Below are 11,655 nucleotides of genomic sequence, written 5' to 3'. Positions count from 1 at the left end.
CTGGCCTGGGATGGGAAGAAAAATGGATTTCTCAGGCCTTCATATCCTTTGCCTTTCCTTGATTCATCTACTCTGACAGTGTTGGCAAGAATCTTTCCCAGCTCAGCTACCTGAAATCTGCAAATGGGATGCTCTGCATGCAGATCATGTGCTCTACCACTCATGCATGTCCTCTCCCCAAAGCTAACTACATACTGTATCAAGTACTTTCCTAATTATAGCTATACCACTTGTAGAGGGATTTTTTAAAAATAATGTAAATCTGCTGCTAAATGAACTAGAGTAAGCTTGCTGCCAGTCACACCCCTACAATATGGAAGAATGCTCTCAAAATGCATAAAGCTCAGTTCTCTCCCCACCTCATTCCATTCAAAACATGGATATGCAATAGCTGACTGCTATCAAGATATAAGACCAGAAGACTCACAGCAGCTTTTGTGAGCTTGTAAATTCTGTGGATTCTTCTTAAAGATATTCTAGGCACATGTCAGTTTGAACCATCATATTTTTTAAAAAAAGCACAGCCTGAATACAGGTTTTCTGGTTTATTGCCTCAGGGATAAAATACTACTAAGCAAACTTCACACCACGAAATAGCAATTAATATTGTCAGACAAATGAGAAATTAACAGAAATCCACTGGAAAGGTAAAGGCTGACATGACCAAGCTACTGGTAGTACAGTTCTAGGTTCATACCATCATGGATTTCATCTGGAAGAAGGTGTTAAGGTAATTTCCCACTGCAAAAAAATCACAGTGCAACTAGGCTTGATGTGCAAGTTTGGAAAAAAAAACCTACCAGCATCACAATGCTTTCAAAAATATCCGATGCTTATTCTTCAAGTTTGAACTGCTAGAACATAGACATGCTATAGATTCACTCTCAACACCAATCAAGTCAATAGAAAGGGGCAGTGGTGGAGCCATTTCACACACCACCATTTAAAGTATAGCTGCAGAGCTTATATGCAGATTAATAAGGTACATGAGATAAGCTCAGACAATCACACAGAGATGCTGATATTTTGACTATATGCAGAGTTCCCTGCACATAGGTTAGCAAAGTAGGAAATTTTCCATTAATTCTAGTTTCCCATTTCATCCAGAACAAGAAACAATGGTTAACAACTTTAACCATCAAACCAGGAAATTAAACCAATGTCAATCTATTAATATCCTGGTTCTAAAACATTTAACCATAATTTTCTGCTTCAAACAAGCTGGGAAACTACAAGTTCAAGGAAGACTTCTTGCTCATGCTGCAGGAGGAACAAAGGAACTACATAGATAGATAAAAGGCTCTTGTCTATTCTATAGACTGTAGGAGATGTTCAGGCCTTGAAAATTTTAACTAGACCGGGTAAGAACATAGACTACATGTATGTGTTGTAAAAACAATTAGTTCACTTTCTTGAAGAGACTCAGGATCTAGTAAATCAAACCTATCCATGATAACCCAAGATGTAGTCTGTGTCTGTTATTTTAGAGTACTATCCCCTTCTTTCCACTTCTTGACCCACCCAGGACCCCTGTTTTACTACCAGTCACCAGGATTATATAAGGATACAGTCAGCCAGTGACACATGGTCCTTGAAAATGGTGTACCTACAACATAAAAAAGATAATTAGTAAATCTTAATTTGTCACGTACTTCAATAAAAGGCATACTTTAACATTTATAACAGTGCTAAAGTATCTGCAACTAATGTGACTGTTACAAAAATATCTGGAACCAATATGCTTTACATGGAGCTACCCTTGAAGATGGCTCAGAAAATTAAACCAATACAGAATGCCATTGTCTGTTTCCAACAGGACTAAGATTATGCAATCCTGTAACATTGTTTTAAAACAGCTATACAGGCTACCAATCTGTTTCTGGGTGAAATTAAAGCTAATAAATCTGACCTTTACATAGCATTGGTCTTGCCACAACTTAAAGCTTCCCTCTTTTAAGCTCATTAAGCATAAACAAACCCGCAACTAAGACAGAAGGCCCATTAGGCCCTGTTCCATGTTACTAGGGAGTTTAGATTGCCATCAATGAATATCAAAGGCTTTTAGTGGTACCCACCCATCACAAAACATGCATCTTCTCTGAAGTAAACTTGGCACATTTCTCCTCTTCTGTTCATTTCTACCTGGCAATTCTGGAGCCCGGATATAGTGCCATTGCTACCTTTCCCTGTTTTAGTTGTTGTTGATGTGTAACTATTTACTTGAAGTTATTATTAATATGAATTACTTTGAGAACATTTTGGATTGAAATAGTATGAAATATTGTGAGCTAATACATACAAATATGAAGGAAAGCTCATTACTTTAAAACCAATACTAACGAATGAGATGTGTCTCCAGGAATGAGATGTGTCTCCTGTCTGCAACTGTGGGTGATGACCTTAGGATTACTCAGAATATGCATCAAACCTGGAGACTACTATATTCAAAGCATGAACACAGGCACTAAGCAACCCTTTAAATGAGCTGAGGGGGGGCACCTAAAGGATCCACCAAAAGGAGTCCTTCCTCTGAGGCAAAATTTCACACAGTGTGTCCTTTTCTCTCTCCCACTTACCATTTTTTAAGCATGATCTTGTCCCAGCGAGTGCCAGTCTGGGCAGCAATGAGCTTTTTCAGATCCCTGATGGTGTCATCACAGCTGAGTAAGGGTAAAGTTAAGGAAAAATGTCCCCAACAGAGCCCTTTATATCATAATCACTAAGCCAATTATGTCAGAGGGATTATGCATGCATGTACATCACTCTCACAGGCTTGTATACATACACACATCTTCTGACCTGAAGCTCAACCACCTGTACTCTCACCTCCTGAGATTTACATGTTTGGATATTGCAACCCATCCTACCCCTTGAAATCTCAAGGTTAATAAGATTTAACTATATAAAACAAAAACCGTATTTTTAAAAACCCACACTTTTCTTCATCTCTGACCAGAATGTTTTACTGCAGCTGAAGGAAGAAAGGAAGGTCATACTTGTACTTCATCAGACACTAAAAAACCTCTTGCTCCCTTAAACAACATCATTATCCCTTAGGCCAAAAACTCTCTGTCCCCTAAAATTGCAATGCCATCTGACCCTCTTCATTGCTCAGCTCAGTACTTATCTATTCCATGAAGCCTTTCACTTCACTATCAAACCTGTGGCCCTCCAGATTTGTGGGATTCCAGTTCCCATCAACCCTAGCCAGAAGACCCAATGGTGAACTGATGGGAGTTGTAAGTCAAAACATCTGGAGGGGCACACACTCCCTATGCCTGCTTATAAAGTAAGGGATGAAATAAAGTTCATCTTGTTCTACTGGATCATAAGCTGACTTCTGGTAAACACGCTGTGCTTGCAGATTCTTGATGGACAGATACACAAGCACACACAGCAAGTAGGACTAGAAGAATAAGATGACATTGCGTAATGAAAATCAGTATAAAAAAATAAAGGGGGTCTTAGTTTCCACAAATTCTTAAAGGACCACCATCTAAACAAAGACTAACTTTATAGGTTATGACCTATAACTTTATAGGTTATGACCTAAAAAGTCCTAAACGGCTTGGGACCTGGATATCTAAAGGAACGCTTGCGCCCATATATGCCCTCCCGCCCCTTGAGATCAGCAATGGATGCCCTTCTCCGGGAACCCTCTGTGAATGATATTAGGAGGGTGAGTACCCGGAGGAGGGCTTTCTCTGCGGTGGCGCCCCATCTATGGAATGCGCTCCCCAGAGAGGTCCGCCTGGCGCCGTCGTTATTTGTTTTTCGGTGCCAGGCTAAGACCTTTTTATTTAAAACTTATTTTAATTGTTAAATTATTGAATTAATTAGGATTTTAAAATTTTTAGCCGAGAATGCACCAAGGGTTTTTAAACGATTTTTTTAAGTGTTATATTATCATTATTTATGTATGTATTTATGTATTCTTTGTGAGCCGCCCCGAGGCTTTGTTGCGATGGGGGCAGCATAGAAATGTTTTAAATAAATAAATAATCTACTTCAGCATGAACTTTTATGTACCCTCTCCATTAAATGCATGCATTGTCAAAAGTCTACCAGCAGCCTCCTAGTTGAAAGCACACACATGACACACACAGAAGTTGAGGATCCATGGGATACAAAAAGACTTGCTCTTCACATCAGCACATTGTTCTTTCTGTTAGCATGCACCTGAGCAAATCCAGTCAAGGTACCACTGGAGACTGAACAGACACAAACTTAAGGAATTTGTAGAATTCCTGCATCCATCACAAATTCCTAAAGTTCGTTCAACACACCAAAGACAACATTTCCATAGTACAGCCACTATCTAGTCTCTAAGAAGGCAAATTATAGAGATGTTCTAAGTCCTCTCTATGGAACACTCCAGGATAAGAGTGGGAATAGCACTTTCCAGTTTATACCCACAATAGAAGAGAAAACAAAAAGCATCCACCCAGTCACAAATAAGCAAGTTTCTTTAAAACCATGTTCACATCTTAAGTGAACAGCACCAATGGCAAATGCCTCCCCTTGCCTAGGATCCCTTTCTCACACATCACAGGCCTCACAAATAAAGCACAACAGCTGAATCTAGGAGGAAAAGATGCCACCAAGCAGCCTCCCCCAGGTAGACACTTCTGCATCTTGGATACTTGCACTTCACTCTCACTTTCTTGCCCAGACGATCATTGCAAACCACTTCAATCATCCCGATCTGGTGCTGGCACCAACCCCTGGAAGAAGAAACTGTTGAAAAGGAAGGACCTCAGGCCTCCCACCTTTGAAGGTACTGCTGGGAAAAGGAGACAAAAACCATTTATGAAAAGATACAACTCTCTAGAGCACAATTTCAAAAAAGGGGGAGGGGAGGATAGAAAGAGGGGGCAGAATTCAGAGATTCTGTATCTTAAAGCGAATGAAAGAAGTTATTTTGCTACAACAAAACTGTGATGGAAGAAGTTTTGCATTATGAGAAACACTGTCTCAGTTCAGAGTTCTCAAAGGTGCAGAAGGTGGATTGACATCCTGCCTCAAGCTTTTCTAAAATACTGCCATTTCCCACTAAGTTTCTTCAAATGATCCAGTTGTTGACTATCAAAAAGATAAGTATCGATTTTCCATAGTTTTGGGTAAAGAGCAACTTTAAGCATCAGTAATTACAGACAACAAAAGTGCGTATAGTCAAGGCTATAGTTTTCCCAGTTGCAATGTAAGGCTGTGAAAGTTGGACCATAAGGCTGAGCGCCAAAGAAGTGAGACCTTTGAATTGTGGCGCTGGTGGAGACTCCTGCAAGTCCCTTGGACTGCAAGGCAATCAAATGGGTCAGTCGGAGAGGAGATCAACCATGACTGCTCTTTAGAAGGCCAGATACTGAAGATGAAACTCAAATACTTTGGCCAACAAATGAGAAGGAAGGACTCACTGGAGAAGAGCCTAATGCTGGGAACAATTGAAGGCAAAAGAAGAAGGGGACAGCAGAGAATGAGGTGGCTATATGGAGTCACTGAAGCAGTCGGTGTGAGCCTAGGTGGACTACGGAGGATGGTGGAGGGCAGGAAAGCCTGGAGGACTGTTGTCCATGGGGTTGCAATGGGTTGGACACAACTTCGCGACTAACAACAACAAATTACAAAGAGCCTTTTTGGATTATTGAGCAGCCTGTAAATTCAAAAATAAATAAAATAAATAGCAAACCCAATCAATTATCTCAGATTCATGTCTAGCTATACTACCCAGGGCTATTTATCAAGCAGACGTCACTGGGTAGAGGCCTTTTCTGAGTAACTCTATTTAAGACGCAAGAACCGTTCTTCATCTGGCTACCCGAGTTAGAAAAAGGGCTTTGTAAACACGCATCCCCAACCCCGCGTTGACTCTTTAAAAAAATGGAGCAAAAAACCCTACAGAGTGAGAAAAGGGCAAACCGCCTGCTTAATGACTCCGAATTAACTAATCCGCTTCAAGAAAAGCGTTCTTGGATTCCTAACAAGCTCCTGACATCCCCCGTCTCCCAAGGCCTCCCTCCTGCAACCGTCCGTGGAAAAGCAAGCGCCCACCCCTTTCCCCACAAATGCCCACGCGAAAAGTGTCACCGGCGCCGCCATCACGCACTTGAGCACAGATGCGCTTCAACGAAGGGGAACGCCGAAGACACCTGAGCCGAGCAGCTTCCAGACACCAGCTGCTGGAATAACAATGGCGCAAGCGGAAGTGGCGGGCGAACGGAGCTCACCAACGGAAATTCTGTCGCGGACTCCTAGAGAGGGCGGAAGAGGGGACTGCAAACGAACAGACGTAAACTGGACCAATGGAGGCGCAGAGCCTTTCCGCGCTGCCCGACTCGCTTCTGCTGCACATTATGACGTGGCTGCCGCCTCAGGAACGACTGCGCGGGGCAAGGTGGGTGCTTTGAGTCCTCCCTGCTCTCCCTCGCCTTTCGTAGAATTTTCTTTTCCCTGCTTTCCCCCACCCCGCATCTTCTGTATCGTGGTTCGGTCCATTGTTCCTTCGTTGCACGCCCTCCTTGCCAGGACCTTTGAGCCATGCGTGACCGGGAGTGCCTGTTGCTGCAACTGTTGCCCTATCTTTTGATTTTATTTATTTATTTAAAGTTTTTCTTTGCCGTCCATTACAAAAGTCTATGGACGACTTACAAGGAACTTATTCCTAACTGTTCAGAGTCCATCGCGGTTAATAGGTTAATTGCAAGAGCAAATCTATGTTAAAGGCACAAGAGTATTTTAGGGGAATCTGGTGACTCCTGTGTCAGTGGGGCTTCTCCGCTTTACAAGAGTAATCCATGATACAGAATTCCATCCCCAAAATAGCTTCACCACCCACGGAGTGCAATGGGTAAGTCTTATAAAGCTCAAAATAAAAGCTGCAATTGAGGAGTACCACTGAAGTAGGAATCCCCAGCCCAGCCTGCTTTAATGGAATTATTCATTTTACTTGTTTATAGCTCATTTTCTAACAAAGAATAGCATTCAAAGTGACTAATACGTTAAAGTATTAAAATAAAATATTTAATTACCATATAATTTTAAAACAAGCATAACAACCAGAGAAAAAAACAGCTCCAATTATTATTTTTTTTAAATCTCTGGTGTACTAATCAATAGTTGTACCTTTCATTGGTAAAATCATGCAATCATTGACACATAGCTAGACCAGAGAAAAACCCTCTTTTGGAAATCAGCATGCGTGCATCCTTTAAATGTGGCTGACACTGACCAGGCATCAGTCCAAAGAAAGCTACTTGGCCCTTGACAGATAACAGCAGGTCAAACAAAGGGCAGTTCACAGCAGCCCACTCCTTCCTCCCCCTCTCCTGCTTCAGAGCTTCTTCTTTGGTAGGCAAGTGGGAAAGATTGTAACTTTTTATTTTTGTAACATTGGAAAGTGTTAACTGTGTTCCATGTAACCCTTTAATGATCAGATTAGTCTGGCATCCTCATCTCCTGCCAGGATTCCTCTCTGGCCAGCATAGATCAATTCAGGCCCCATCCTGTGCCCCCTTTTCAAGAGTATGTGCTCTTTATACAGAGTCTGCAAACAGTGGCGTCGCTTGGTGCTGGACAAATTGCTGTGGAGACACTTGGACTTGACTTCTTACAAAGTAAGTATGTCCAACCTCCACCTTGTACTTTTTCTAAGAGACACTAGTAGTCAAGTACGCAGGCTGGCACAAGGTTCCAGGGCACCCTGTATCATTTCGTTAAGTAAAATAAAGTAAAAATATGAACAAGCCTCTGTTTAATTTTATGATCTATTTAAAATTTTAAATATACTGCACTGGGATTGCCTTTGGGAACAATCTAGGAAAATAAATGAATGTGCCTATTTTATATTATTTTATGGAAAGCCAGTGTGGAGTACTGGAGATGTGGGTTTTAGTCCCCCTTCAGCCATCAAGTTCACTGGGTGACTTTGGGCTAGTCACTCAGTCTTAGCCTAACCTTCCTCACCAGAGGATAAAATAGAGCTATGTAAGGCACCTTCAGTTCCTTACAAGCAAAAGGGAAAAAGGTGGGCAGGGGTATAAAATGTAATAATAATAGTAATTTCCTGATTATAAACTGCTTCGCCTATATTGGGAAGGAAAGTCGTTTGCATAGACCTGTTACATCTTGAGGTTGGCATCTTCATGTATTACCTACCTCAATCCCACACTCCCAGAAGGAGCAAGATCTTTTGCTGGATTCTAACATACATTTGCCCTGCATGTATCCCTCAACACCCTATGTTAAAGCATGTCTGGACCCACCTAGAATATGAAGAATACTTTTATTATATGAAAGATAGAGTCTTGAACTGCAGTTCTAATGTCATCAGTTTACATTTTAGATAGCACAACATAAATTGCATACATTCACACTATGTGATCCTTAAAACAAGAAAGAACCCTACACCCTGTATATCCAGTGAGAGAAAACAGCATGAAGACAAGAATCCTTTTCTGAAAGAGAGAACTGATAAGTTTGTCCATCAAGGCTGACCCTTGTTGCAGATATACAGATGGAGTCAGTTTGTGAGCTAGTTCCAAGTTGGAGCCAAGCTTTCTTATTTTTCTGACTTCCTAGTTTATCTTATGGAGAAAGGAGGGGTCACTTGGATGAGTAAAACTTCATATATATCCCTACCTCATTACTATTCTATTGTGTTCTGCCTCCTAATTAGATATTTTAATCCAAATTAGAATTCATGAAACCATTCTTGATGAATTTATTACTTTCAGCTCCTTCTTGGCTAATCCCACCATCCGTAGAATATTTATCAAGACAGTTTTCTCCTTCATGAATCCTGTTGCTTAATCCTTTCTAGTCAGGTTTTAATTAAAACCTAGCAGGAAATTCCTGTCTTCACCACAGCCTGGTCACCAGACTTGTAATAAACTCTTTCTATTTGCCAGTACTAAGGATAGCCTAACTTATGCTTAACCATTCTCCCAGCATGCTGGAGCAACTTGCTGGTTCTGTTGAGATGCTTACTTTTTCTTGTTCTATTCTTTCTCCAGAATGAACCATACCAAAGCAGATTGATTAAATCACAAAAACTGTCTCTCATAGCAGAGGCTCTGCCACAATCCAAAATTCACTTACTAGACAGTAAGCCCCATTGAACACAGTGCAGTCTTAATTCTAAGTAAACAGCATAAGGTTGTAGTATCATTCAGTCATCTTTCAGGATTCACAAAGGCGTTAACATTATCAAAGCATGTTATGTATAAACAAACAGCCCATCTCTCTCCTTAGATTCCCCAGATCCTCTTTTGGATTTAAATGTTCTCCATTTTATGCCCAAATGTGCAAACTTCATCTAAAGTAGGGATGAGCAGCTTGTGACCCTCAAGCTGTTTTGGCCCACAACTCTCCTGTGGCTTGTTTTATGCAAATATGTCTCAGTTCACTGGGCTTTTCTCCTGTATGTGTCTGCAGGTTGCAACTTTAGACTTGAAAGAGTTTGTTTCTGGCAGTTATAGCCCTCCCTTCTTATTTTCATGATGTTTCACCTGCTTCTCTCCCTTGCCAACTCCACTTTCCTGTATAATCAGATACCCTCCAAGGTCCTCTGGCACCTGCTGCGGAAGCATCTCCGAGGCAACCTCCAGACACTGAAAGCACAAGGATCTCTTCACTCCACCCAGAAGCAAGAAGCATTTACCCCGGCACTAATGCAGGCCTTGGGCAAGCAGTGCCCCAGCCTCCACCGCCTGTGCTTGACCAAGACAGATCTCCGCATGGTCTCCTACAGTTGCCTCCCCTCCTCTCTCACAACCCTGGAACTGACCTGCTGTGAGATCCCTTCTTTGTGGTTCCAAGTGCCTGAAGCCCCTCAGGCAGGCCAGGGCTTCCCAAAGCTCCAACACCTCATCATCCAAAATGTCCCTGCCTTTTCTAACCAGCACTTATTCAATATTGCAGTCCAGGGCACTCTGAAAATGCTTGTCCTCTCTGAGGCTTACAGGGTAACAGATATTGGGATCCAGAGAGCTGCACCACACCTGGGAGAGCTTGAGCACCTTGCCTTGTGCCAGTGTAGCATTGGTGACTCAGCCGCATACTTCATTGGGCGCCACATGAAGCATCTGTGCCATTTAGACCTCGGGAGCAGTTTCTCTCTGACAAACACAGGTCTTTCTTGCTTAAGTAGCTTGCCTGCCTTGGAGGAACTGTGCCTGGAGTCCTGCAGTGGGCTTTCCTCCGAGACTATTACAGCTGTTTGCCAGATGTTGCCCCATCTAAAGCATCTAGATTTAAGTGGGATGAATTTGGAAGAAGAGGTGATCCACAGCATCAAGGCAGGTTTGCCAAGCTGCGTTGTAGCAAACACTGTCTCCAGCACAGATCTCAGTGTGAAATCGTAATCCCTGAGTGAGTTCAGCATTAGTGAGTGCCTGGTGAGAGAGCTCAAAAGATGGCAGTTTGGGGATATATCTGCTCAGCCACTTCCTGCCCTTTCTTCTATATGCAGCTGGAGATGCAAGAGGCAATACAGTGAGAAGCTTCAAAAGCAGGTTCTTTCAGCTCTCACAGGCTAATAGTTTAACCACCGCTGCACACACAGCAGATTTCCCTGACTGTGGACAGAGGGGCTGTGGCCAGTGAGAAGGAATCAGTAGCACCAGACTGGGGAAAATCTTGCCCTGCCAGCATTGTTGGACTGGACCGCCCATGATCCATCACAGCTAGGCCTGCTGGGAGTTGCAGTCTAACTACACCAGGCAAGCTGCAGGTTCTCCAGCCCTGCAGTAGCAGCTTCAGTAACGAGTGTTTGTGTGGGCATTAGAGAGATAGGATGCATACCTGTGTCCTTTGAAAACCACCTGAGTTGGTTCTACAAAGCAGCTCTATTCTAGTATAGTTCATCCCTTGCTTCAAGTACTCTTTCAAGTAACCTAGGAAAAAACATGGTCTTTTTAATGCTAAGCTAAAGTGGCAGATGCCTGTACTTCCAAGAGCCTTGTCATGTTTGCATTAGCTTAAAAAAATCAGCCTGTCCAACTGATGTGCTACCCTTGAAAGTGGGCATATTTTGGCTTTTACCTTTAATTACCTAAAATCTGTATTCCAGCTTTCCTCAACCTTCCCAAACAGGTTGCTGAAGGCTGATATATTCCAAGGGTACAATCTTAAGCATACTTACAGAGGAAAAATAAATAATTCCCAGCATGCCCCAACCAACATGGCTGTCTGGGGAATGATGGGGGATTTTCTGTTGAACCCACATGAAAGATTGTGCCATAAAATTATTTTTCTTTGTAAATATTTAGTGTGTTGCTTTGATTTCACTTTCAGGTGCTAGTTAATGCAATGGCTGCCATTCAGTATAATATAACTTCATTGATTTTGTTTTAGCTTTTCAATAAAAGTCACTAACTCTCATAGTCACAGGCTTCATTAAATGTCCTTGAGCCTCAAACTAGAACAGAAAGACAAGATTTCAAATTTCTTATGAAATCTAAAGGCTGAGCATGAGTAGGTCACACAGTTTGGGCAATAAACATCTTTCTAGCCAGCCTTATGCAGCACCAAAATTTGTTAACTGTGTAACAAACCTCCATTATAAGAAATTAACAATACTCTGCCAGTGGCTGTATTTCTTCTTGGGGATCTAGAGACAATAAGCACACTTGTGGATAAAAGTTAGCAGCCTGTCAAAAA

At 42.0% G+C, this 11,655-nt stretch overlaps 2 protein-coding genes across 5 annotated transcripts; one reads left to right on the top strand and one right to left on the bottom strand.

Moving 5' to 3' along the window:
- Nucleotides 1-530: 530 nt before the first annotated feature.
- On the bottom strand, nt 531-6,255 carry UBL5 (ubiquitin like 5). 3 transcript variants are annotated; one of them, XM_044431233.1, is made up of 5 exons: nt 6,104-6,255; nt 4,599-4,783; nt 2,577-2,660; nt 1,569-1,606; nt 531-712 (listed from the first exon to the last, which is right to left on the bottom strand). In XM_044431233.1, exons 2-5 carry the CDS (start codon nt 4,697-4,699, stop codon nt 669-671), a joined length of 267 nt encoding a protein of 88 aa, XP_044287168.1. In that variant the 5' UTR covers nt 4,700-4,783; nt 6,104-6,255; the 3' UTR covers nt 531-668. The 3 variants fall into 3 exon arrangements, with proteins under 3 accessions (XP_044287168.1, XP_044287169.1, XP_044287171.1); XM_044431234.1 differs by having other exon boundaries at nt 4,599-4,780; nt 6,104-6,226; XM_044431236.1 differs by having other exon boundaries at nt 4,644-4,780; nt 6,104-6,225.
- On the top strand, nt 6,239-11,378 carry FBXL12 (F-box and leucine rich repeat protein 12). Of its 2 annotated transcripts, XM_044431230.1 has the most exons (4): nt 6,318-6,391; nt 6,720-6,844; nt 7,538-7,610; nt 9,546-11,378. In XM_044431230.1, exons 2-4 carry the CDS (start codon nt 6,792-6,794, stop codon nt 10,356-10,358), a joined length of 939 nt encoding a protein of 312 aa, XP_044287165.1. In that variant the 5' UTR covers nt 6,318-6,391; nt 6,720-6,791; the 3' UTR covers nt 10,359-11,378. The 2 variants fall into 2 exon arrangements, with proteins under 2 accessions (XP_044287164.1, XP_044287165.1); XM_044431229.1 differs by lacking the exon at nt 6,720-6,844 and having other exon boundaries at nt 6,239-6,391.
- The last annotated feature ends 277 nt before the right edge of the window (nt 11,379-11,655 follow it).

Source organism: Varanus komodoensis, unplaced genomic scaffold, assembly GCF_004798865.1.
Source record: "Varanus komodoensis strain SLA01 unplaced genomic scaffold, ASM479886v1 scaffold22, whole genome shotgun sequence".
In the NCBI taxonomy this organism is placed as follows: Eukaryota; Metazoa; Chordata; class Lepidosauria; order Squamata; family Varanidae; genus Varanus; species Varanus komodoensis.
This window is presented reverse-complemented; position numbering and strand designations above follow the sequence as displayed.

Bases quoted from the DNA above. Each gene is read 5' to 3' on its own strand.
- FBXL12 (XM_044431229.1), top strand. From the start codon at position 6,300: ATGGAGGCGCAGAGCCTTTCCGCGCTGCCCGACTCGCTTCTGCTGCAC. The intron at 6,392-7,537 runs GTGGGTGCTTTG...CTCTTTATACAG, and splicing joins GAACGACTGCGCGGGGCAAG to AGTCTGCAAACAGTGGCGTC. The intron at 7,611-9,545 runs GTAAGTATGTCC...CTGTATAATCAG, and splicing joins TGGACTTGACTTCTTACAAA to ATACCCTCCAAGGTCCTCTG.
- UBL5 (XM_044431233.1), bottom strand. From the start codon at position 4,699: ATGATTGAAGTGGTTTGCAATGATCGTCTGGGCAAGAAAGTGAGAGTG. The intron at 2,661-4,598 runs GCATCTTTTCCT...ACCCTTACTCAG, and splicing joins CTGGGGGAGGCTGCTTGGTG to CTGTGATGACACCATCAGGG. The intron at 1,607-2,576 runs GTAAGTGGGAGA...TTTATGTTGTAG, and splicing joins AAGATCATGCTTAAAAAATG to GTACACCATTTTCAAGGACC.